Below are 24,461 nucleotides of genomic sequence, written 5' to 3'. Positions count from 1 at the left end.
ATCTGAATCTTTTACCTGCTCATGGAGTTTCTGTGCCTGCTGGCCTCTGCCATGTGTTGTCTGACAACATCTCCCATCAGCTTGCTATATTCCCAAAAGTACTTGAACTGCTGCATTTTTAGTTGCATGGCAATCAGTGTCAAGAAAAAAAACATCTTTCAGTTTGACACTACAAGAGACAAGAACTGCCCCTCAATGTTTCCTTGTGGTGAGCTGCTCAGCTGCTATTCCTTTTCCACGCACATGTGCCATCCCCAGATGTTCTGATTCTGATAGCATCTCTGCTGATACGTCCGGGAAATGCATCAATAAATAAAGTGCAAAGCAAATAATCACTGTCAGCAGTAATATATAGTTGAGACAGCACCTTTTGAAATATGCAGAGGTGAGAGTCTGTGATCCCTTGAAGAGCCAGGACCCACATACACTCTGCCATATGGTTACAGACACCTATGGGATCCAATAAGTCTGTCAGCAGTTTTTCATTTGCACTCACATAGCAGGATGCGAGGTGCTTGCATCTCTTCATGTGTTACATGTAAAACATCTAAAGACAATAGGTGAGACATCAGAAAGATAAATACATGGCCAAGCCCCAAAGAGACAGTGCGGGTTGGTACTAGGTTAAAAAAAAAAAAAAAAAGGAAATTCTGTTTTGTTTTTAAGTCTGCCACAGGGAACTGGTTAGGAGAAAGAATAAAGCTAAGTAGGAGAGGCAGATCCTTCATTTTTCACAAGCTGTCCCTTGCCTCAATCTCAACAAGCCAAAAAGAGCTACTGTAAAGCTTCTCTTGTCCCCACTATATTAGATAATTGTTAAACCCTTGTTTTCTTTTGTTCCTGTTTCTGTTATTGATAGCAGCCTGAGGGAGAAGGGGTGGGGAAATAGGTTGCTCCTGCAAAATCATTGCAGGAGAAGTAGCCAGGACATAAATGATACTGTTTTGGCTCCAAAAGGGTAAGCAGGTGTCTTAGGAGTCCCAGAAGAGCGATGTGCAAGCTTGTACAAACAACCTCAGAATCATCCTGTTTGTTATTCACACAAACAGAGTTGAAACCAGCTGAATTCCTCAGTTCCCAGAATTCAGATGGAGCACAATGGCCCGTAATGAAGAGCACCTGTGCTTACCTCAATTACTATACAGAACCGAACAACAGCAAGAAGGGCTTTCAAGAATATATTTTCAATAATAGATTTAGTTATGTCTTTCATAATTGGATTCAAAAGCTCAAAATTTCATTTTGCAACTTGTTCATGAAATTTGTATGAAAAAGTCTGGCATTTATTCAAAAGAAATACTCTATGAACAAGAAATTGCAAAACAGCCAACTGCTGGTAACTAAGCAGCCAAATTATAGTCCAAGCACTTGGCAAATACACCATCTTTTTTATTATTTCAGTAATTGAATTTCTGTTAAAGTGTGGAGCATAATTTAACATCAGGAATTTATTTATAATACAATAGTGTTTCAGTAATAAATGCATTATTATTGTCACTTTTAATGGAGTCTTATGTATTCCCTCGGAGACTATGTGGCAGACTCGGAGACAACCACTGCATCAGTGTTGTTTGTAGACAATTGAATTAATTGGAGACAGGGTCATTAACTCGACCTGAATACCTCTGATTGCTTCTGTAAATAAGGTTAGAGAGCAAATGGCTAATCTTTGTTGTCATTATAGATTCTTTTTACATTTTCACACTGCCTTGTATATTAAGATCATTTTGCTAAGCAGCTTTTTAGGCTGTCGTCGTGTTTACAGTATTGTCTTGCATGGCATACAACTATAATTGTATCAGACTTGCATTTCATTTCCCCTATCTATATAAAACATGATGCTAGAGAGAGACCTAGTCTGAATTGCAGCACATAAAAACCATTGGACCAACAAATTAATAAACCAAAATGAATAAACTGTAGCATTAAAAAATAATCAAATCACAAACCAAAAGTTGATTTTGTTTGCTTTTGTTTGAAAATTCCAACTTGTGAGTCTTGCCAGTGACAACAGCACGAGTCCATTACTCAGCTGGGAACATGACCCACAGGGCCAGCGCCGCGTATACCAGTCTGTAAGTTAAATGTTATCTGCACTTCTGGCATGGATTTGCTTGGAAAATGAGCAGCAGGCTGTCACTTAAGCACAGATAGAACCCAGATATTTTTCAAGGGGAGGTCCAAAAAAGGTCGTGAGCACATTGTTCCATTTCTCAACAAACTCAATAAAGAGAGAGCCTGAACGGCCCGGGCAGGCAGGCGTCAGGAACGAGGGACACCCTCAACTCGCGAGTGAGGTCGGGTTCACATTGAACTCGGCGATACCAGCTTGTCATCGCTCCTGTATTCCACTGTATACTACAGAAAAACAAAGACATTGCTTTCTCAGAAACAGTCTTGTAAGTGGAAGAAAACAGCTGGCAGGGTCTTGTAATATGCCTGGTATTTGCATGCATTTCTTTCATTCTAAATTTATATTCAAGATGGGCCAGAACCCAAACCCCAGATATGCAGTATGAGTTATCCAAACTCTGGAGCCAAGTGTGGGATCTCAAGTCCATCTGTAACCTAGATGATAAGTGATGTTTTATGAATTCAGATTCAAAAATAACAGCCTTTCCACTTCAAAACTAGCAAGTACAGCTTTCAGCTTCAAAACTCTGCCCATGTCAAACTCCCATTGACAGCCTGTTGGTGCAGGAATCCAGCCTGACTTCAGTGTGGTGGGAGGAACATGCTGCCATGCCCTGTTTTCTTTCATCAGCCTTTGCACAACTCACTTATAGGAACATTTAAGAATGTTATTTTATCAAAAATGCAGGAGAAGAAAATAAGTATGGGATAGGATACCAAATTGTTCCGCGTTTCAAAGGCATAGTGTGGGTTTACATAGCAGAAGACTCTGCAGGATCGGTAGCCCAAGTAAACATGCAGATATTTCCATAAAGCCAAAGCATTTGCACTAGCTTTGGTATGTGCAAATCTGCAGCTGGCTCTCTCAGCCTTGCAGGTTTTTGCTTTGAAAAAGAGGAGAAGTATCAGCCAGGTAGTCTTCCTGCTGAGCTCAGTATTGATCTGGGATGCAGAACAGGCCCTTTCCTAGGTGTGAGCCCCATCTCTGCCGCTCCCCACGTGCGTTTCTGGCTGTGCAAGCACTCGTGGGGCTCAGCTTTGAGACTTGCCACAGAAGCAGTCAGTTTCTGCTCAGCATCTTGGACCATTTGTACTCCCTTCCACTGTGGGGCTAACTTTGGAGCTCTCCCTTGGTTAATTTAGAGGCACTATCCATGACATCCCAAATGCTACAGGAAAAAATAGAGGAAATTTTGTAAATCTAATATAGAAAACCAGGTAAATACTTCTCTACTTCCCTGCTGGTAGAGTGACATGTTGTCCCTGATTTTTGTCATTAAAGAGCAAGAAAGCTTCAGGTCTCATATAACAGGCAATTAACCACTGTGCTACCGCAGAGTGCGGAGAGGTTGAGGCTGCCTGGGCAGCTGTGTGAAGAGCACATGTGCACCTTGCTAAAGGAATGATTACTGAGTTGAAAACAATAAAAGGTTCAAGGGAGAAGGAGCTTTGCTTATTTACTTCTGTATGTGTGAGGGTTTGGGCCTTCCTGACCTTGGGTTGTCAGCAGACCTTTGAAAAATCACCATTGCTACAAGAACTCTTCATCAGTTTGAGGGGGAAAAAGAGATGGTGGTAATGTAAAAAATCCATTTATTTTAACCCAGGAACATGAGCATTTGGGATGAAAGCCTCTTGGCTGTAAGCTGAAATTAGTGAGCAGATATTTTAGCTAATCCAAAACCTCATGTAGATGTTTTGTTGTTCTCACTGAAAAAAAAAAGATAAAATTTTATCTATCTTAATACCTTATAGACTACATCTACTTCGTCCTCAGGACTGTGGTCTCTCCACAGTTCCTCTCCTGGCTGCCTCTCAGGGAATAGGTGTGTTTGTCCCCAGCTCTCCCTCGTTGGGTTGTAAGTAAGTGCCCTGCCTCTGCTCATGCAGGAGAAGCAGCATCCCTGTTTCTCCCAGCCCGGATTAAAAGCAGGTAGTGTGACAGAGGGGACAGCACCCAAGTAACACTTCTGTGAGGCATCCACTGCTGCACGGGCTCCTTCTGGCAATCCCAGCTTGTCTTTTCTGCTTAAATCAAGACAGGTTCAAGTTGCCCCTGGGAAGGGGGTGCCCAGGCCAACAGGATGTCAGGTTTGTGTTGGATGCTGACGAAAAAGGCTGAAAGGCAAGATTTTCAGCCAGATAAAGTTAAAGAATGAAAGGTTCTGTATTTCCTTTTGTTGTCAGTCAAAATATCAGGCATAGGAGATTCAGTTTAAAATAGCTGAGCCTTTTGACTTAAAGGGTTTTTATGTAGAAGATTTAAGATGTCAGATTTAAACATGACACTGATAGTATTAGGCAAAGTACAGGAGCAGATTCTTGTAGTAACTGTCATTTTTTTCTGACTGTTTATTAATGGTCTTTTGTGATTTATAGTGAATGTTGTGAGAATCTTCAGGTGTATTTATCACTGAAAGAAGCACCTTTTTTTCTTAACATGGATATATGTCATAATTAGTGGTGGATGCTGCTTAAAGATTTAGGTCTATCCTTAACATAAAATCCTTCAAGACAATATTTAATCCTAAATACATTGAATAGCTTTTTTTTCATCAGTCAAGCAGTGTATTACAAAGCTAGCGAAAATCAAAGGCAGTAGAAGGAGCTCACATTAGAGAGAAGTGTAGGGAGCCTAGATTTTCACTCCAAATAGAATTTTTCACCCATTTGAAATAAATTCTAAGGAAAACACCTGTATTTCAACATTCACTTTTATTAATACTCCATTTTAGATGTAATATTAATATTTGTTGGACTTCAAAACCAGGTCATGTGTCCTGATGTACATCTTTATATCCCTGAAAGGCCTGATGGTGCTCCAGAAATTCATCCTGTACTTTTAGAAATACTGGTTCATCTTCCTTGCTCTGCTCTGGACGTGGCTATACCGCTAGTTACACTGAGGGTTACACTGCTGGTCTCTGCCAAGAGATTCCCCCAGAGAAGAAATCCTCAGATGGTTTTGTGTGTTGATGTTGTCACCTGTGCGTAGCACGTAGGGTCGGGTGGCTGTGCTCTGTAAAACTGGGGAAAATCAGGATATGCCTTTTGGCAACTGATGATTTTAAGGTTTTTCTTTTTTTTCAGTATTGGAAAACTTGGAGGTGTTGTTTTTTAGGTGGAAAGAAAAAAGTCCTATTTTCTTTTGTTTTTGATTACTTCTCATTGTTTGGCTAGGTTGTTAAAATTAATCTTTTCTTGAATAGCAGACAAGGCAGGAGATGCTGGGAGTCTGGAGGCTTTATGTGGACCCATCTCCACCAATGCGGCCCATAGCTCCCAGGGCTGTTCCACTGGGCCCCATAAGCTAAATCATATTTCCTACTAGAACTGAAGTAGAACTTGGACAGTACTGAATAGTAGTTAATTTACAGTGTTATGTATCCAAGCTCTTGACATTCTTGAATGGAGAGGGGGGGGAAAAAAAAGGCCACTTCTTTACTTTTAGAGGCTCACTATAGTGGAGATATTTTTTTATCATGAGCTCACCTGGATATTTTTGTTGAAAGGAGTAAAATCAAAGTTCAAGGAAGTTACTCATCAAAAAATATTTTATGTGCACTTTAAGTTATGAATTAGTAGAGGGGTAGATGTGTACCTATTTGCCGCATCTTTCAGAATGTTTTGAGGGTCTCTGTGAAAGTTAGCATTTCCTTTGTGGAAAATAAATCCACTTCTGTGTATCAATACTCATATCTAGCCTGATTCAGTATGGCAATACTGATATAATAAAATGATTCCATTTACATCAAAGGAGGCCTTGGAGTCGCGCAGTAACAGATAGTATTCTTGTTCTTCTGGATGCCAAACAAACTGTAGCACATCAGGCCATAGTACAAATAATACTGTCTGACACTTGAATCTATTCACTACAGCATTGTATATCAAATAGTCTATATACATTGCGTTCCCTGCATAATATCATGCTCAGAAAATTGTTTCCAAACTCTGAGGTGAGCAGGGTGATGCATGCACAAATCATGGATATAATATTGCTTTTAATATGCAAAATTCCCTTCCCTGTCAAGTGTGTATAAGAACACTGTGAAATTGGAAGGAGAGCTATTACCATACCAATAGTTCAGAAAGTTTTTATGTGCACCGTTAGGGATGTGCCATTAAAATTCCTCCTCTTCCACTATTTGTTTTTTATAATTTCACAGGCAATTTGATGTGTTACACCTGTGCTTTAATGTAGGTGTGATTAAGAGTCAGAGTTTACTGTAGCCCAGCAATAAAACCAGGAAAAGGGGTAGAATGAGATTCAGCAGTAGAAACAGTACCATGCTTAAAGTCACATTGCAGATGTCTATGCACAGTTCCACCTAGGATTTGTGGCTAATGTAATTCTTTATTGGAAGGCTTTGACCTTGTTACGGATTCTTGGCAGCTTTTCCCCACTCTATTCATTACTAATGCAAGCTGTCAATCACTTTAGTTCTGCTTTGACATAGATTGTGGCTCATAGGAGTTAGCTCTGTCATTCTTTTTATTTCTTTCATCTTTACTATCCTTTTTTATGGTCTTTAAAGCTGGAAGTATAAAAGGGTTGTATGTACATGGAAAAAAAAATCTGTTTCAGTAACTCTATCAACCTAGTTATAAACAGTCTTTGATTAAAACAGTTACTTTTGAACACTGTAAAATGACAATGTGCCTTTCTACATACAACATCTTGTAAATTACCCTCTCCCTCAACATAAATCAGAACTCATATTTGCATTACAGTGTTCAGGATTGATACAGGCTGCCACATCCTGAAAAGCATATTACAGAGGTTTTCCTTCTCCATGTGTTTTGACATGACGGAGCCATCAGAAGTGATGTCTTATTATGAGCACTAATGTTAGCTGAAGTAACAATTTCCACACCTTATTTCATTTCATTGGATCTTGCTGCTGGTTAATATTTGAAAAGGGCTTGATACCAGTTTTCAGTTCCTGCGTCAACCTGATCTTTGAAAGTTTGGATATGAATCCTACCAACCTGGTGATAAATAATTTAATAATAACCAATGAAAAGAGTGAACAAATCATTCAGGGCAATCATTTTCTTTAAAATGCAACCTAATGGCAGTCATATATAAGTTTGAAGATATAGACACGAGCAATTCATTATTGAAAAAATCTCTTTCTCTTCTCATATTATAGGAGAATATAATTACTTGATAATTGGGCAAGAATAGAAGAGAAATAAAACTTCATTATTGAGCAGTTATGGTATTAAATTCTGACACTAAATATTAATCTGCAAGGTGCTGCTCTATTATTCCCTGCTAGAATAACGAAGGGGCTTTTCTGAACATTTACACAGAATGCAGCCGCCCCAGTGACTCCTGCTGATGTCCTTCATGTTCCTGTGCACAGGGGCTCTCTGGAGAAGAGATGGGGCTTGATTCTGAAAAGATGAAGCAGAGTAAGGTGTAGGGAGAGGGAGAACAGTCACATCCCCCCAGACCGAGGTTGCACTACACCTTTGTACATGACGTAGCCTGGCTGTAGCATACAAAAACCTGAGCACCGGGTCCCCATTTTTCAGTGCCCTGTGCAAACAGAGCCTTTGTTCTCAAAAAAATTACAGCTTAAATAGGCAAGGCAGATAAAGGGTAGGCTACGTAATCCCCTTTTACTCAGCAAGAACTGACGGACAGAAATATTTCTTCTCAGATACAAAGCAAAATTCATCCAAGTCCCAACCCAGTGCCCTAGCAGAGAGTCCAGCCATTTCCTGTAGTCTGCAGCTTCTCTCCCAGTGCAGAGCTCCCCCTTTCCTGGTTTCGTTCGGCTGAACTTACCCTGCAAACAGACTTGCTCCATGGAGCAGCCTTTGTAGAGCACTGCTTCTTGTGAAAATACATTGCCAGCATTGATATACTGTTGACTCACTGGTCAGTTCCCATATACATTTTCCCACTGCCCAGCAGTGCCCTGCCTTCTCAAAGTTTGCATTTTGATTTCTGGATAGAGCAATGGAACAAGGGACCAATTCATTATTACCCTAGAATGGGAGGGTTGGGGTGAATAAAGCTATTGTCAGAGTGCACAGCCAATTTGCCGAATTGTCTTCACAGCAATTAACCTGCCTACATCTAATTGGCAAAAAGTTCGGGTAAATATCTGAGGACTCATTATGAACTTTTGTTTTTTGAGGAGCTTTACTGTAGTGGTCTGAATTACACATTTCTTTTACACATGTATTTACAGGGTAAAAAGTTTCTTATTTTTCTTACTAAAGGGTAATGAGTTTTAGTATCACATGTTATTTTTGTCGTAAGTACCAGGTTTAATCTTGAAAACTATTTATTACAATATTAGAGTAAATGATGTGTTAAAAATATTATAATAGCAGTCTAGATGACAACAACAGAAAAGTGTAAATTGCACATTGGCCTTCACTTCTCTAGGCGGCATAATAATCCAGACACATAATAATGCCACATTTGCTTTAATCGGCACTGGAAAAAGAGTCTATGAGTTACAGAAAGAGATGAAGTGAAGGGAGACACTTAAATTTAAGCAGATCACCCACATCAGTGAACTGCAGCAAAAGAAAGATGATTGGTGTGTTTGATAAGCTTGATACATTCCCCACGAGGAAGTGTCAGCAGTTGGCTCTGGTGCCTGCTCTTGACAGATGCCACACACCTGCAAGTCTCAGCAGCTCTGCACTTCAGACCCTTAAGCTCCAAAGGGCAGAAAACCACTGCCAGTTACCGGTGATCCTCGTGTTTGTCCCCTTCAAGACATTTCTCATCTTGCGCTTTGTGCCCGCGCTGTGCATAGTAATGCTGCCGAGCAGTAAGGGATGTGCAAATGGGAAGAAGGGCAGTAGGTGAACACCAAAGGACAGCTTCCTTCCAGCTTGCAATGTGCAGGTCTGCTGTAGCTGCTGCACTCATCTGATACCAGTCAGGCAGCCAGAAGTGCTCACTCGTCTGCTGGGGATGTCACTGTGGTGGGTTTTGCTGGTGATGATCTGGTTATTCCACTTTCAGCAGTGGTGTCGCTCCAGCAGCAGCAGCCCTACCCTGGTAGGAGAGACCCAGTCTGGGGAGGGAAGAGCGCCTGCTCGCTCGGGTGGTGTGGAGGACAGGAGTCTTGCTGCTGTGTTGTGGGTTTTTCCTCCCAAACAGTACAGCAGACCCGTAGTCGCTGTTGGTAGTCAGGGTAGATCATGTGTGGCTACCACACAGAACAGCTCAGGTAAAGCATGCAAAGTTTGAAAAACGCAGAGAAAAAAATGAAAAATGGGACCAAAGCAACGCTCCCGTTAATGGCAGAAAAACCTTGCAGTTACAGAGTCTGGGACTGCCCTGAGGATGAGGATGATCATAATACCTCTAGCGTTTGTTTTGCATGTTTGGATTGCAAGATCTTTGGCCCAAGGACTGTGTCTCATCATGTATTTACACAGATCCCAGCACAGCAGGTCACTGGTCTTGGTAGGGGCCTCCCATCCCAAGTGATAATAATGAACTGGCTTTCTTCTGTCCCTTATTTATCCAAATAACACTGTGTTCCTTTGTGCAGCATTGTTTTTATTAATTTTTTTCCGTTCAAATGAAATAAAAACATTGTCCACCCAAACACTGTGGAACAATATGAGTGCTCATCTCCTGCTGGGAAATAAAAATTCAGGAGTTTCAAATATCACTGCTTCCTGCCCCCTTTAGCCACTTTGAGGGCTTGTGTCTGATGATAAAATGCTTTAAATCCATTTTAAACCTTGTCCGGGCTGGCATTCCTTGCCAGCATCTTAGCAACACAACAAAGCTTGCTTTGAAAGTCTCTTAGAGAGGCAACCCCTGGTTCATGTAGTCGATACTGATGTGAAGAAGTCCTGTTTTGTTTGTGTAACAGCTGCTTGAATGCGCGTTTGCAGAATCTGTCCCAGAGTCTTTGAAAACCTGTGATTTAAGTTTAAAGCTGAAGAAGCCTTTGGGAAGAGTGCAAACCAAACAGTTCTTTATCTACTAGTTTAATTTTATTTAAGAAAAATGTAGAAGCAGACCTATAATCTCTTCATTAAATTCATTTTCTTTTTGGAAACAAGGATTCTTTCGCGTGGTCTTGTGTGTGAAAGGTCTGTATATTTTCTTGTGCTGATCTGCATTATGAGAAGTTGATTGTGTATATAGCTATATATAAGATCTCCCTGTCTTTAGCTTTGGGTGGTGCTAGGAAAGGTGTTACCTGACTCACATACAAGCAGAGTTGCACCTTCAAGATGAAAAGCAAATACTTTTACTTTAAAAATCTAGTTTGGGAATGATGTCTGCAGCATGAACCGCCCAATGTAGCCAAGGCATAATTTTATTATAGTAGATGAAAGACAAATATGACCTCATTTTGTTTTGCATGAAAACCATTATTTTGAGTCTGTCTGGTTCCTGCAAGCTTGCTGAGCTGTGTTATTCAGTAATGTTTGGCATATGATAACCTCTCTGAGGCTAGCGTGCAGCAAGATAGAAAATAAGGCCAGGCTGGAGCTGCCGTCTATCTGCACGGCTCGTCCCTGCTCCCAGAGCTCTGTGTTGGATGGTTACAGCCTGCGACAGGACAAATCCCATCAACTCATGGGATTACGTCCAGGCCATGGGGTCAGTTCTCTGGATTGCAGATGGACGAGGTTGTAGTTAAAGGCTGGGGAGGCCTGAGCCCTGGCTGCAGGGGACCTAGCTTCTCCTCTGAGCCCCAGAGGAGGGAGGGGGATTTTACTCCTTAAAATCAGATACCTTAATGGGAGCAAACTTCCAAGCACTGAACCAAACTTTGGGTTTCACTGCTTGCTTTCCTACTGTTTTGGAGTGAAAACAGAAAATACCAGTGAAGCTCAAAATTTAGAGAAAAAAATATTTTTACATGTCTAAATTACAGCTGCACTGTTCTCATCGTTCCCTGCATAACAGTTTTTTTTTTTTTTCAAAGCTGGTGTTTCAGTTTGATTTTTCAGAATGGAAATGTTGTGTTTTCGAGCTCTGTTTGGGAATCCTTGAAGATGTGTCTTTTTTTTTTTTTTCCATGCTCTTTCTTCCTGCAGATGAGTGTAACAAAGTAAGAAAACTCAGATTTCTTGCATTTCATTAAAAAGGAAGGATTAAAAAAAAATGAAAAAAGAAGTGGAAAATGGTTTCTAAACACTGAAATTAAAAATGAATTATAAGATCCTTTTTTAGATTCAGCAATGTTTAATTATATAACACTTTGGGAAAATTCTATTTTTTTTGAATCATGCATTCCTTTGATTTACCTTTTCCTTCCAACTGAAATTTTGTAACTAACTCCATCAGAGTCAGTTAAGAACCTCCAGAAGGAAGAAAAAAAAAAAAAAAGGTATATGCATTTAATGAGCAACAAAGTTAGTGATCTGTAGCAATTACCCAAGTGAGTAGTTTTGTCTCATTAATGCACCCTGAAGCACCAAGCTGTTTTGGCAATGGGCACTGCAGGCCCATCATAATGCTCAAAGAGGCAGTTACGGTACCAACCACCGGGTAAGGGATAGGTTTGCCAGGAAGGAGGGAGAGAGAAAGTAACTTAGCGTAAGAAGAAATTAAAGACCATATATAAGTGTCACACAAGCCAATGGCAATGCTTCTAAAGACTGTAATGGAGCAAGGTCAGACTACAGTTTTTTTTTCTGGCCTTTCCAACTTCATGGTTAGGGGATTTTTCGAGAGGTTTTTTCAAGAGGGCACTTTGATGTGCGTAGCATTTTGCTTTGAAAGGTGAAGGAGGGCCCGTACGCGGCTTACTTGAATCTTTCTAGGAGAAAAGTAGAAAAACATATAGTAGAAATGAAGGGGAAGGAGTGTTGTGACTCCAAGGCTTCTCCTGACGATTCATGTGCAACATGCACACACATATGATCTATTAAGGTGACGTATTGGATATCCATAAAGGAGAACTAGCAAATGGTGTCAATTTTCAAACACTTTGCTTTGTCAGCTTCACAAATTTAAAATCAATCATCAAAAAGACTCTGTATAGATCACTGAAGAGACATAAAACCTTATGACTAGCTCCCTGACAAAAATATTTAAAATTAAACATGAGTTTATAAAGACTCTGTCTGGCAGATTTCCATAATGCTAAAAACAGGGGTCATCCAAGCTCTCAGTCTTGAAATAAATGCTGAGGAAAAGCAGTGACATGCAGTGCTCTGCTAATAAATATGCCTTGGAGGATAACTGAATGAGCACACTGAAAAATAGACTTTGTAGGAGAGGCGTATTTTTAACATGAACTCCATCTCCTCACTGCATTATCATAATCATGAGAGAAAAAGCAGCTACAAATAAAAAATTCTTGGGCATTCCCTGGAGAGTTGTCAAAAATATGTAATTTTAGTACACCACAGTGTAGAAGTATTCATTAAAATGAATTTTTAAAGTGTCCTGTCCAATATGAGTTGTCTGATGCCCTTCCTTTGATCATAAATTATAGATGAACTAGTAAAAAACAAAGAAGCCACATTGCCAGTAATTAATTATTTAAACATGATTGTTAGTTTTTGCAATCATTGGGCTAATTAGCTCTGACTTGTCACACTAGAGCATTTCTCATTTGATGACGACGATGATATTATCAATGCTATGGTCAGTGCGCCCCAAGAAGTGCAAACCCAGCGGGTTCCTTCGCTCCAAACCCTGTGCGCAGCAGAATGGCCCCTTCGGTGGTTGCGGCAGGGTTTGCGTTGAGGAAGGCTGGTGTGAGCGGGGTCCACCGCGCACCTTTCCCCAAGGGACCCCCTAAAAACCACCCTCTGAAGCAAAGGGCTCTTCTTCCCACAGCGGCCTGCCAGTGCCAGCGGCGCATGCAGCCGGCTTGGCCCACTCCAGCGGCGGCTCCGGGAGCTCCAGCGAGTCGGAGAGCAGCTCCGAGTCCGACTCGGACAGCGAGAGCAGCTCCAGCGACAGCGAGTGCAACGAGGAGTCGCGCAGCGCCACACCGGAGGTAAGGCCGCCCGGCCATCCTCGTGTGGCGGCACGGCAGGGCAGCGAGGGCCGCCTCGGGGAGCGCTGAGGTTTGGCGCTCTGCGGTGCCGCCTGCTTTTCTCTGCCTTTACGGCTTTACGTGGGTGACCCACATAGTCGTTCTAGCTTTTGGAAGAATCCTTCTGGCCTACATTTGAAATGCTTTAAAGAAATATTTAGATTTTTGCCCGTAGCTAGAGAAGATTTTATTGACATAGTATTCAGCTGGGACTAAGGAAAGGCAACATGACAAAACTGTATCTTCAGGGACCAGCTAAACTTTTTAGTTGTATTAAATTTCTCCAGGGCCACATTGTAAACCAGATAAGGAAGCCTAATTAACCATAAATACTCCATAAATACTCCCATAAAACTAGCAGTCACCACTGCTTGACTGAAATAAAAGGGTATGTTAAAAGCACCCTCGTTTAAAGGGAAAAGCGTTGCTTCTGTCTGAGTTTTGTTCCTTGACGTTCTACCCACTGCAGCCTGAACCTCCCTCAACGAACAAATGGCAGCTGGATAAGTGGCTAAATAAGGTGAACCCCCACAACAAGACCATCATCAACAGCCAGAATGAGGCACACAGCGAGGCCAGCTCTCAACCACCAAGCAACCAGCAGACTGAAGGGCAAAGCAAAGGGAAACTCAGCAGCAGCCTTCCCCCGAGCGATTCCAAAGACCGGGCGATCCTCAGTCCTATCCGAGAGAAAGCCAAACCACGGGTTGCCCAGAAAACCCCAGAGGCAAAGAGCTCCAAGCAAAAGTCACCCGCTCATAATGAGCCAACTTCACAAAGGACTACTGGGAAAAAGCAACCCAAAAAGGTAGAAAGGACTTCCAGTGTAGAAGAGTATAACTGGCCCAAACCAAATAATACCAGCAACACTCCCAAAGAAAAAGACACACAGGAACCCCCTGAGCAGCCAAAGGTTCGAACTAAAGCAGCAGTTGGGAAGACCGCTCCAAGGAAAGAACCACGGACCAGCACAGGACTCACATCTGAGAAGAAAAAGTACAGAGGCCCCAGCAAAATCGTCCCCAAGTCCCGGGAATTCATTGAAACTGATTCATCTACTTCTGATTCAAACACAGACCAGGAGGAGAGCTTGCAGGCGAAGATACTGCCAGCTTGCAGTGGGGCCACCAATGGCATCAAAGTGAAGGACTCTGGCAGTAACATCCTCAGCGTAAGTAGTTTAACCAGCAACGGCAGCAACACATCCATCGACCAAACCAGCAATGACTTGGAGGAGCAGCTCTTTTCTCCCATCCCAATCGTACAAAATGAACTCCTGTCCCCACTGAGAGAATATGAAGAACTCAGATCTCTTTGGGTGAAAATAGACCTTAGTTTACTCTCTAGAATACCTGGACAAGAGCCTTTTGAGACCACGTCTGTGAAAAGTGAACCAAGGGAAGCAAATGTGAAACACAGGCGACCATCTCGAGAGTCCCCTACCCCAGCAGCTGAAAAACCATCCGCAAAATCCAAAAGGAAACACAAGGTAAGTAATTTCCATCGCTTGCAGTAAAACACTGCAGAACTGCAATCAGGAGTTCCTGGCTGCACCTGCACAGCTACAGTCACAGGTCTCTTAGGGCCATCACAACACCAAGGCTTTCCTGCTTCTACAAAGGGTGTACATTCACAAGTGCATTACAAATTTACATCAGAAACTATTAAAAAATAAACCCCAGCTGTCAAAATCAATGGGTAATGTATTTTTTTTTTTTTTGAGATTTATCTTAGGAGCCTTTCCATTGTATTTGCTCACTTACCCACTAATCTGCAGAAGGACTCCCAATGACTAGTGTAGATTGCTAAAGTTCAGCCATACTCAGAAAGTGTAACTGCTATTTGGAAGGGAGAATTTTATTGTCCGCAGAATTAAGGTGTTTTCACTACTGGCTTAAGCAGGCATAGCTTCATTAAAGTCAATGGAATGCTGCTTGCTTATGCTCCTGGTGAATTTAGTCTTTACACTGTTTTGTTATATAAACAAATGTGATGCATAGAAATATCATTTGCTTAACTAGCTGCTCTTTCTGTGCCACTACCTGAGAAAGCAAGCATGTTTTGACTTGAGGCATTGTGTTTTATCATGTGTTTTATGTTATTTATGCCCAAAGGTATCCTGCTTTGTGGGATACAGCAGTGCACTTCAAACTAAATGTCTTTTCAGAGAAGAAACTGAGGTTTTATTTTGTAAATGATTTTTTTTTCCCCACCTGAAATGGCTGTACTCTGGTCTTCCTGTGAGACATCATAGCATATTTTTTTACCCTAAATTTTATAAATCAATGTGAATGGGACTTCAACTGTCAGTTATATTAGACTTCTCAACTGTATAAAAATGCTGAGTTAGAGCAATTCTAGCAAGAGAGAGTTAATACAAGACAAAGCAGACAATGCAAGGCAGACGGAGGGTCTGCTGCCTGTGCCCACGTAAGTTGCTGTACTGACTCCTTCCCTCTTGAATTAAGTAGAAATAATCACATGAGTCAACTCAGCAAGCTTTTATCCAATTTATATTATAGCTGTACACTGAAGGCCGAGAGGTAGGGGAGGAAGGAAAAAAGAAGGAAAGAAACTGGAAAGGGATGGATAAACATCTATGTCTATGTGTATCTGTAAGTGCACCAAGGTTCACATTAATTGTATGAAAATGCTTGCTAGGTAACTTAGTGGAGTGTCAGTATGATGGAGTAGGAATCCTGAAGAGCATGGTATTTGTATCTAAACTTCAGGCTTCCAGGAAAAAAAAGGATTATATGAAAATTTGAAACTCAACTTCAATAACTGATGATGCATCAGAAACCTAGAAAATGAAAGGAATCTCACCCTGAGTTTGCAAAAACACAAACTAAGCTCCAAAACAGCCTGCTCAGTTGCTGTATGCAGCTGTATGTGTTGCTACCCAAGAGGAAACATACCAATTAGGATAACTTTAGGGTATATCAACAGTTAAAACCAGGCAGGAAGAGCCTGATTTGGGTTCTAAATCATGCTATTAAAAGATTTATTTTAGCCATCTACTAGTGGGCTTGAAAGATGATATGGAGGTTCCAGTGACAGAGCAGTAATCAGCTTTGCTTGTATCATCCCAGTTCAGGCACACAAGTCATGCATCAGGGAATCTTTCAAAGCAAATTTTAAACCAGCTATCTCTGCTGCTGACTACTACCTTAGAGCTTGCTCCCGTAGCCTTTTAGTCCTGTGAGGAGTACTTACTTAGGGAAGTGTTCCCATCGACTTCCATTAAGTCAAGGAGTAAAAGCTATTTACTTGGATAAAATTTGGTGCTATCAAGTCATTCCATCTGAATTATTAATTAAATTCCAGTGCACTACAGAAGATAACTATAGCACATAAGGCTTTTTGCTTTCTAATTATCTGGCTATGCCACTTATTATATAACTTTGTGTCATGTGTTTGGAACACGTTTAGCCCTGATTTCAGGTGACTTTCATTTCTCTTAGATCAGTTTTTTTTTTTTTTTTACTGCTGCTACTGTAAAGGGAATACACTGAGATTCCTGAGCTCTTAATGGTAAATGAAATTGTGCATAGATGTTGGATCTTTCAAGCTCTGCATTTTTTGTTAAAGCAGTCTGAAAGCCTGGATACCTTTGTTGAAAGCAAGAAACAGCGCCTGGAGGACCCTGCAGCTTCATGCCTACTCCCACCTTGTATTTCTCCCATACCGAATCACAGATTAACCAGCACTAAAGAGTAAGTTCTTTTATTTATTTTTTCCCCATAACATTCATAATTTGTAGTGTTCTACAAATGTCTTGGTTGTAAAGCCAGATGGAAAGTGTAAATGACCTGGCATTGCCATTCCCATCCATTGGGAAGAGGGGCCACATGGTTTGGATGAACTTTGTTCATCCTTCTGCTGGTGGAAATCAGAGTATCATCACCTGCAATATTCATCCTCCCCATCCTTCATTCCTTCCAGGTCCTTCCTTGTTCCCATCAGTCTTCATTTTTATGGGCAGAGAATCCTACAAGGAGTGGGCTTTATTTGATTGCCTGGAAATTATTTTTTAAATTGTTTTCTGAAGAGATAATTCTCAATTTTATTGAAATAAATAGTGGCTTTGCCATTCACTTAAGAGGGTCTAGTTCTTTAACTGTGTATACAGCAATGCCAAGGGTGACCATCTTGATATTTTAGATGCACATGCTTTATATATTTTACAGACATATAATCAAATAGTTTGTGCCTTTAAAAAATGTCTTTGAGAGATGACTATAATGCTTCAGCAAGCAGGCACCACGTAGATAATGATTCTGATTACTATAATCACAAGATTAATATTCTATAAATAAGCAAAGAGCCCAATTCCCTTTTGTCATCAATTCTGTGCCTTTACAGTTTTGAGATGAGACACTTCTTTCTGCTTCTCACAAGGACAAGCGAAGAATCAAGTCCACACTGTGTTTGTAAAACCATTTCATTGCAGTAGTATTTAGATTTAGATAAAGTTAAAAAATCTTTAATAAAATAACCTATGGATTTAAAATTCCATAAAAATGGTTATCATTTTATTTATACTGTAATGACAGACTAACTTCAGTCTCTGAACTGTCCCCCTCATTACACCGCTGGGAATAAGCTCAGAGCTGGAGCTTAGAAAAGGCAGATGTCTAAGTTATGGTGTGGTCTGTAATATGTTGCACATTTCATAAACATCATGATGGGTGTTGCTTGATTGTCATTCCTAGAAATACAATGAGCAGAGATATATTGCAGAGGGAATCAAAGATTATCCATCCCCAACACCTCCACAGTCCATTAAAAAAAATCTTTCTATTCTTGTCTCCAGCAAGCCCTAAGGATCCACCCCCAACCTGATGTTTCTTAATTTGGGCTTGTTTTCCAGGTCATTAAGTTGATTCCTTAGAGCTTTCAAGCCTTTGGTATTCTCTGTTAAAATATAATTGTGTCCATCAATAGTTATTTCCATATGCTAGCTTTTTGTCTTGTCTGCCTCAAGTTGTGAAGCAAAAATTTCCATTTTCTTTTTCTCTGCACTGAAACTGAACCCTCTGCACACCACACTTATTAGTAGTATTTATTAGTAGTAGTATGAATTTAAACAAATTCAGGGTGGTTTGGTAACTGAAGCTTGCAATGTCTATTGACATTCATCTAATGTGGGCCAACCCCTTTCCCAAAGTTTAGGGAGCAGATTGAACTGAATGATAACAAATTTCTGGAGAGACTCAGATTATTTTTACACATTTGGAAGCTGTTTTTCACAGGGTTAAGTAGAATTGTAAGGGGAAGAAAAAGGAGGAGGAAGCTAAAGCTGCACATGGTTCAAAAGTATGTGGGAAAACCACACTTCAGTGGTAAAATTTTAAACAGGTTTTAAGCCATTTAAGCCCCCTTTATCCCAAATTTCAGCATTTTCATACAGAACTCCCAGGTCTGTACTTGAGGACTTTGACAAATGCTGATGATGATCCAGCCCCCAGTAAGAAGATGTTCTTCACCAGTTAAGAGCATGTTCAACTCTATGGTGATGTTCTCATTCAGGAGTAACCATAGATCTGTCCAACTAGAACTTAATCCCAGTGTTGGCAAGGCAGGTTCCCCAAGGCAGATGTGCAGTGACTTTAGTTTGGCCTTTTTATTGATGGGCAGAAAGGTGTCTGAAGCAATCAAGCACACCTATGTTTTTGCAGCTCCTACTAGGTGCCTGTGTAGGGTTTAGACATTTAAATGCCTTTCTCTCATAATCCCCTAAATACATGAAGCAAGCAGAGATAAACAATTAATTTTAGAACTTTTTTAAGGTTTATATGTCTAATATGGGCAATTAGATGCCTAATTCCCACAAGATTTCTCTGTGACTACACGTGCAGTTCGGGTTTAGACATTTCAAACAGTCAGTTGTGCAATTAAAAGCCATTTGCACAATCAAACAGCCATTTTGCAGTCAGTCATTGCATAAACATCTAGTCATCTGTCACATGGTCTGGGGCTTTTGCTTTTCCCTACATGTGATGTGACACTTAAAATGCAGCTACTAAAAACATTATTTTTTTCTTATTTCTAATATTTCACAACATCCTAAGGAATACATGGTATTATGTTGTGTCCAAATCATTCATACTAATAACTTGAAACATCCCTACGAGGCCAGATGATTTTTGTCAGATCAGCTGCCCATTTTGAGCAGAGAGTTTTTTAATTTGTTTATTTCTTTGTGAGATCTCTCTCTCTCTTTTTTTTTTTTTTTTTTTTAGGATTTTAGTATCACCAATTGTATGTCCTGGTGAAAAACATTAATACGTAAATACCCAGTTGCTGGAGAGAGTCCAGCCAGAGCATTATTTACTAGCATTTGGAACTGTATAACAACACAGTTATTTGCAGATGCAAAATATGAGCCTAAATTTCAACCTAGACTCCTATGAGTGAACCATGCACAGTGTTTCTAGCAGGAAGGCTAGATGTCTGCCTGAAGCAAACTTTTTGGAGCATTTTTCAAGATTTCCTCTTTCCTTTTACCTGTAGTAAAAGATGCACCCATACTTGGCACCACGTTTCAGTCGATCCTGTGCTTCGTTAGGGTGTTGTTCACGGCGGCGCTTGCGTTCTGCCTCTACGACAGTCATGTCAGCTTCGTTTAGGGGCTGCTATGTGGCCCGAGCTGAGGCCCTGCTAACCCCCTGCAGAAAATCAGATACCCTGTCAGTGCACGGCGTTTCACTGGGACAGGGAGGGCAGAGGCAGAGCCAAGCCAAGCGACAGGTAGAGGCACTGGCTTTGTCTCACTAACAGGCCAGAGATGCCACCGCGTGCCATGAGGAGTGCAGAGGGAAAGGGCAGCTGGGAATGTGAGACAAATTCCCTCTCCTTTGCATGTTGACCTCTTGTTGCTTGCCTGCTTGTTTGCTTCCTGTTCTAAAAGAAGCCAGGCTGAAAAAAAGCAGATGGGGAGTCTTCTTGTTTCCTGGTAATTGGCCTTTGCAGACACAAAGATTAAACCCTGCAGCCACAAGACCATCAGTTCTGCCTGTATTTTTTCCTTGCACTTTTATTGTGTTTCTCCCTACATTTTAAATATAGTTTAACTAACAATCATGTCAGCAAATTAAACCATTGAGTCTCAGTAATTATTGCAATAAATTCATTCAAAATTAGTGATTACTGCAATCAAAGACCAGTTTCTTAGCCCATTAACAGCCCAAAGCAAAGTGACAATCTGGTTAACTGCTGGTAACAACCTATTTCATGGAGGTTATTGTTAACATAAATGCTTTAGCATAAATCTGTGGGAGATAACATTGCTAAATAAATTATCAGATTAATTCATGTGAAAACGCACAGGATTAAGTAGGCAATAGAGAGGGGAAAAAACAGCAGAAATAACTACAAAGGATTGTTATTTGGTTTTGAATTTGAGTTATGCAGGAAAAAAAATTCCCCAAGTGCCTTTTCATTTTTGGTGAGATCTTTCCACCCATGGCTTGTGTGCCAAGCTGAGCAGCTTCACCTGTAGCTTGGTTTGCTCCATTGTCCAGAATCCCAAGTGCTTCATGGTGATGAGCAGAGTGACTGGTGCCATTTCAGGCAAGAACGCTTTGGAGGATGTTTATAGGACCATATGTGGGTAAAATCAGCCCCAGTCTTCCCAAGAACTTGCAGTCTCTTCCAACTGGATTGCTTTCCTTTGATCTTCTTCAGGGCCACATGTTTTCCAAGCATGACGGCATCCATGCCCTTCCTGCTGCAAGGCAGTAAGAATGCTGTGCTAGTCTTATTTCTTCTAGCTGAAGATCTTTAATAGCAAAGAATTTCAAATAAGGTGATTTGAACTCTTCTTCAGTCAAGTTAAAGGGTTTTGAGTGGAAGAGCTATAAAACCTCAAACATAGGGAATTGTTTGATTTTTTTCACTCCACTGAAATATTGTGTATTTGTAAATAGAGGAATGACCGAAGCAGGTGTAGATATTGATATGGTTGGTAAAGTTGTGCTGCAGAGGCCAGGCTGGAATTAGTGCTGCTCTATTGAGTGTTGCCAGGCTGTGCAGTCAGGAAGCTCGTGTTGCCTTCTCCTCTTTCACCGGTTCCTTCAAGATACTGCAAATCTATAATATCTGACGCTGACTGAAAGTGACCATGAATGAAACATAAATTCATGTTGACTTAATTCATTATTGAAATTGCAGTCAATAATCTTGAAAAGTAAATGATTGTGTAGTGCAATATTAGTTGTCTAACAAAAGATTAAAATTCAGGTAATCTTCATTGACTGAGCTAGGACAGTACCTAAAATAAAAATCTATGAGTAGATTAACATGTTAAGTAGTCAGTGGGGTTTTCAGTTTTTGATGGATTTGAGAGGAGATAAGTCTAGCAGGGTTTTTTTTGTTGTTATTTTTACTGTGCATCACAGCTGCCATTTCTAGCCAGCTAACCATTTCTGTACATAAAACAGACAATAGATTATCGTATTACTTGTGCTTTCATGTCAAAACCACATTCATTTTCTGAATCAGGTTCAATTCATCAACAAATATTTGCTCAAGGGTTTTGGCCAGCTACAATGTATCATTTTAATATAGTGTTGAGCATTGCTTTTATTCTAGAGGTCAAATAATTATTATCTTGTTATTGTTATGGTTATTATTATGTAGATGTTATAATTTATGTTTTTTGTTCACATGCCATATGCTATTATGGATGTTTGCAAAGGTTGCTTATGTTGGTCTTAATCTGCCTCTTAAAAAGGTATTTAATGTTTAACACATAAATAGCCATGCTTGATGTCAGAGGAGCTAACCCCATGCATAAAACTTTCCAGCACTTTGCTGAATCCGAACCTCTGTGCCCTCTCAAATGAAGACTGACTCAAATTAGCATTTAAAGTGGGTGCAATTCGTGCTAATGCCTGGAAGTCCTCCTCAAGGCAGGAGGTTTCTGCAGCCATTGAAAAGACAGGGATGGCTCTCATTTTCAGTTTCTGCCTCCTCTTGGCTTTGTTCCTAAAACACGGGGATTGCTGCAGTATTGGATGGGAGAGCTGGCTTTCCGTTATACAGTATCTAGAGCTTTGTGCTATGGAGAATTAACCAAGGAACTTGCAACTTAACTGGTTCTTATCTGTGTTCCAGGAGCAGCAGTAGCTCAGTGAAGAAGGTGGCAAAGAAAAGAGAAGAGAAGCTGTTCCCTCCTCCCTTGTCCCCGCTGCTGGATGAGCCCGTGCACAGGCGGCACAGCAGTGACAACAGCTCCTTCAGCCAGGAGACCAGCATCACTAACACCTCCCAGGCCAGCAGCTCGTCCTCCTCTGTTTCCAAACACAGAAAGAATGAGAATAAATCCTCTTCTAACCCCAAAGGAATCTGTGTAAGTAGCCGACCTCTGTGACTGAAGAGAGAGCAAAGATAAAATGAAATTAACTCAGCTTTGTTCTATTTGATTTCTTTTCCAATATCTATTTTTAAATCCTTGTGTAGTCCCACTCAAGATCAACAGGGAGTGGATCTTTGCAGAGCTATGCATAAGCAACTCTTGCAAATTCCATTTTTAGACCAGCATTAGGCATCTCCTCACATTGTGTAGCACTCTCTGGCACATCTGGTCCTCAAGCTTTAGAAGAAAGCCTTTGCAGCAACCGATGAGCTGCAATTACTCACCCTGCTCTGTAACTCCAAGCTACATATATTTTTAAAGCAAAACTGAAAGAATTTTAATCCAACCCAAATACTCAGCCAGAAAATATATTTATTCAGAGCGTGTGCAAGATCACAAGTTCCCAGAATTATACAGTCTAATAGTCAAATTTGTTTGCACCTGATCTCCATGGATCTTGTAGGTAAACTTTTAAATATCATGTAAAGCATGGTATTTAAATAGTAGATGTATCTATTTAAAAATCATTTGGTAGGATTTTGTCATAGCAAATTTCCCTTAACCCCAAATATTCTGTTAGGGCTATCACCCCTCCAAATGTTTTAAACTTTTCCTTGCATTTTCCCCAGATTCAGATGAGTCTTTACTAAAAAAAGCATTAAAAAATCCAAAACTAGAAGCTGCATAGCAAATTGATTTAAAGTAAAAAGTAAAATTTCACACCAGTTTGCCATGTTTTCCTAGAGAAATCTGAGAAACTTTAATTTTTAGGCCCATTTTAGAAAAAAAAAAGTCCTCCTTTTAGGTTTAAAATTTAGTGCTTAGTATAGAAGTGTATCTTAGTATCACTGTCAAAACTAACAGACAAGAAGAAAATTCGGTCACACAAAAAAAGGCATATGTGGCCCCATTTTCCACAGTTTGCCACTTCATGAGATGTTGCTAGCCCTGTACGGTCATGGTAAAACTCACAAGTGGCACGGGAATGTACCTGACCAATCACTTCACCTTATTCATTCCTCCCTGTTGCTTCCTGATACCATTGTGCCCACTTCAAGCTGCGGCAGTAATATACCTACCTTCAACTGAAATCCATGCCCAAATGAACTGTCCATGCCAGCAAATAAGCAACACTTTATGAGCAGCAGGGCCACGTCCCCTCATGCCCAGCATCAGCAGTCAAATTCATCCTTGGTCTGTTTGTAACCCTGGTATCTGAAATATTTGTCTACTAAAATATGTTAGAAGTCTTTCCCTAGGTCTTTGCTCTACCTGTAGTTTTGTTTCTCTGCTTGTAAACCTAGCTTGATATAAACACTCTGTTATACTCCTCTCTTTAATCAATGAAAAGTCACAACTCCTGAGTTTTTCTTCCCATACTTCTCTCTGCCCTTTATTACGAGGGAGAAGAAACCATTCCTTGCTGAAATCTGAGTAGACTTTTCAGAAACCTTAAAGTCATCTGATGATAATGCAGGAAAGAAGTTACATTAGTATGGTCCACCTCAAGTGAACTTGAGTCTACATCAGCCCCTGCCCATTTGATTTCCCCGCCCTTTTTTAAAAGAGTGTCCCTAGTCAGTAGCAGTGTGGTATCCAGGCTGGATTTTCATCTAGCAGTTAATGAAGGCAGGTGAGGAATTATCAAAGTAATCATAATGTTTATTTAATTTCACAGGCTCATTATGTATGAGCATGGAATGGGCTTTTGTAAGGATGCAGCTAGGTGTGAATGTTACTTGGTATTGTTGCTCGTTTTGAGTGGGCACTTGCTTGAGCGACAGTGAAATAACAGCAGCCCTTTTCTCCAGGAGGAAGAATCCCACAGTGCACCAACAGCCAACACTCTCCTTGACACCAGCCATCTAGAAACAGACATTTGGTCCACAATGCCAGCGCTCTCCAATGGCAACCCTGAGCCCCGAAGGCCTAAAATAACATTTGATGATGTGTGAGTACTCCTGAGTGTC

The 24,461-nt window shown here is 40.6% G+C and overlaps 1 protein-coding gene across 1 annotated transcript in view; it reads left to right on the top strand.

Annotated features, from left to right (window-relative positions):
* Positions 1–24,461, top strand: part of AFF2 (ALF transcription elongation factor 2) — a 306,425-nt gene that overhangs the window by 262,402 nt on the left and 19,562 nt on the right. Inside the window, exons 10-14 of the mRNA XM_088527446.1 lie at positions 12,929–13,091; positions 13,600–14,619; positions 16,722–16,846; positions 22,251–22,485; positions 24,303–24,442. Coding sequence (XP_088383572.1) covers positions 12,929–13,091; positions 13,600–14,619; positions 16,722–16,846; positions 22,251–22,485; positions 24,303–24,442 — 1,683 coding nt within the window. The remainder of the gene's footprint in view (positions 1–12,928; positions 13,092–13,599; positions 14,620–16,721; positions 16,847–22,250; positions 22,486–24,302; positions 24,443–24,461) is intronic.

This window comes from Tinamus guttatus, unplaced genomic scaffold (assembly GCF_059628265.1).
Source record: "Tinamus guttatus ecotype Peru unplaced genomic scaffold, ASM5962826v1 Tinamus_guttatus_pri_ptg000287l, whole genome shotgun sequence".
Classification (NCBI taxonomy): domain Eukaryota; kingdom Metazoa; phylum Chordata; class Aves; order Tinamiformes; family Tinamidae; genus Tinamus; species Tinamus guttatus.
This window is presented reverse-complemented; position numbering and strand designations above follow the sequence as displayed.